Genomic DNA, 2453 nt, shown 5'->3' with positions numbered 1-2453 from the left:
TCTTGCTTTTGGAGTAATTATGACAGCTTATATGGTTTACAAATTATATGGAATTGAAAAGGCTTGTCATTACTATCACAAAAAGAGACTTCCTGTGGTTCCAACAGAACAAGAATATGATGAGTATTTTGTGGATGACTGGGTTGCTGATCGTATGGAGAATCCACAGGAATACGATGAACAACATGTTCCTGTAATACCTGATGATCGGCTAGCAGAGAGTGAAGAATTAAGAAGACCATTACTTGATATACAAATTAACTAAAGAATTGAGTTGGGTGTATATTACTAGCTATATCTGTGTATATACTTCACTATAGGTGTGTCCTTTATATTTAGTATCTTTTGTACAAGAGTGGTTATACTTACTTTTGCTACAATATTTTTGTGTGCTTAGATTAAAATTTAATCAATACACATCATTAAGGCTGGTGTTGTTGCTTAATGCCCATAACTTATGCTGTAGTAGAGATCATGAAGCATAAAATACTTCATGTAAAAATGCAATTAAGACACAAATGGACGAGTGAGTTTATAATAGTCAATAGTGAACAGTATGTGGGTAAGAATTAACAAACAAGGGGAACTATAATATCCATTATAGTTCTATGGGATTATAATGACCTACAAACTTACAAGTTATAGCACAAACTTAAGATGCAAATGCAAAAACAATAATATGTGCTAAATATGGTTATCACATCACATGATCACTAGTGACTGGAGAATGAGTAATACCTTCAGTACACATTAGATAAGGTCAATGTGAACAAGAAATGCTAGTTAAAATTACATTTACATAATGGTATACTCATTATATTCTCCACCTTCCCCTTACCATCATAATATCTTCTACCACACAGTATGCTGCCATCAGTGAGGTTCAACCACAGATTGTTAGTAAGGTCACATCTTTCACACTTCCAACCGCTAAAAGCATGATGGCATCGTAACGAAAGACCACACCCATTATATCTCACCTTATTGGGACTTTCTTGTCAGTTGGTAGTTGAACTAGTGTCTCAGCATGTCTAAAAATAAAGATATAAAGTACAAGGATCCTTTAAAGTGACTGCTAAACATTATTGAATCCATTCCTGATCAAAATTGGATTTCTTACACTTGCTTCAAAATCGGGCCAGAGTCCCTGTACTATAGTACATGGTCTTGGGCCAAATTTCACCAAAATTGAAAAGTAGAGGATTCTTAATTTTTATAACATTCCCTGATACATATACATGTTCTTATGATGCGTAGAAAGTTTGAACTGATTCTGATCAAAATTAATTTTTTACAAATTTTTAAAGCTGCTCTAAAGTCTGGTCAAAGTCCCTGTACTATAGTACAGGGTATTTCATTAAAAATCTTAATTGACTTATAAAAAAAACTTATGAAAAAATTAACAAAAAATTTAATACAAAATTTAGAATTGCTATAAATCACCTCGTTACTATCATGGGTTCTTCCCAAGCTGCTATCTGATCCTGTTTACTTGCTGACTCAGCAGCTAATATACCACTAACACTCTCCTGAACCTAAGTGTGTGGGTGTGGTCATTAACTCCACCCACAAATAAACATCACTGCATACCTTTGGAGGAACAATTAGATCAGGACAAGGCCATGGGATCGGCTTTGAGTTAACAAGTAATTTATATTCCTCTTCATACTCGACCTAAAAATAATAACAACAACAACAACAATAATAATAATAATGATGATGATGATGTTATATAGGTACAAAGACCTTTTCAATGCCTCCAGTGAATCCTCCTTCAACTCCAATAGCTAAACGAGTTGGTTTCTTCTCTGGTGGAGGGTCGTCTGTTGCCTAAAAAGTGGAAGGGGCATATCAAAATAGCCACACCCACACTCACTTGCTCCTCCTCAATAGGTTTTGGCTTCGGTCGTCTCTTAATGTTCAAGTAGACATTCTCTCCGGTTTTACGAGAGTGAAGATCCAACCAGTCCTTACCAACTCCATAAAAGGAATGCAAACTGACATACAAACCATCCTCACTCTCCTAATAAAAACCACGCCCACAAAATAGCCACACCCCCGTTAATATTTTTCTTAGCTTACCGGTGTATCAAAAGAATAGATGCATTCTTCTTTATAGACTTTGTCGTTTGCTCTAGGGATCCTTACATCTATTCCTTCCATCACAGAGGAGATGGGAAAATGACAAAATGAGATAAAGTCCTAAAATTTTGCCCACGTGTGGTGCTAATTTTAATTATTATTGGGTGTGGCTAAAAGTAAATTAATAAATTGCGTGGGTGTGCTAGTTGTAGGCGTGGTATAGGTGGAGCTACAAATAAAAATTTATCCACGTCAGCCATGAAAAGATCCACTTACCTTGTGAATGGTAAGTCATTCCTCGTCATACTTTACTTATTTTTCTGTAGGTCAAGTGGCTAGCAGTAAGCCATGGAGTCTGGAGAAGCTGAGTG

General features: G+C 35.8%; 1 protein-coding gene across 1 annotated transcript; it reads right to left on the bottom strand.

The window, feature by feature from the left end:
- Positions 1-697: 697 nt before the first annotated feature.
- LOC105315754 (ubiquitin carboxyl-terminal hydrolase 5-like) lies at positions 698-2258 on the bottom strand. Its single transcript, XM_020007140.1, has 8 exons — positions 2083-2258; positions 1877-2023; positions 1747-1830; positions 1591-1674; positions 1444-1535; positions 981-1031; positions 794-930; positions 698-738 (listed from the first exon to the last, which is right to left on the bottom strand). Exons 1-8 carry the CDS (start codon positions 2161-2163, stop codon positions 698-700), a joined length of 717 nt encoding a protein of 238 aa, XP_019862699.1. The 5' UTR covers positions 2164-2258.
- Between the last annotated feature and the right edge of the window lie 195 nt (positions 2259-2453).

The sequence above is a fragment of the Amphimedon queenslandica genome, unplaced genomic scaffold (genome assembly GCF_000090795.2).
Source record: "Amphimedon queenslandica unplaced genomic scaffold, v1.1 AMPQUscaffold_8281_Cont19774, whole genome shotgun sequence".
Classification (NCBI taxonomy): domain Eukaryota; kingdom Metazoa; phylum Porifera; class Demospongiae; order Haplosclerida; family Niphatidae; genus Amphimedon; species Amphimedon queenslandica.
The sequence above is the reverse complement of the archived record's forward strand: the minus strand, read 5'-3'. Positions and strand labels throughout refer to the sequence as shown.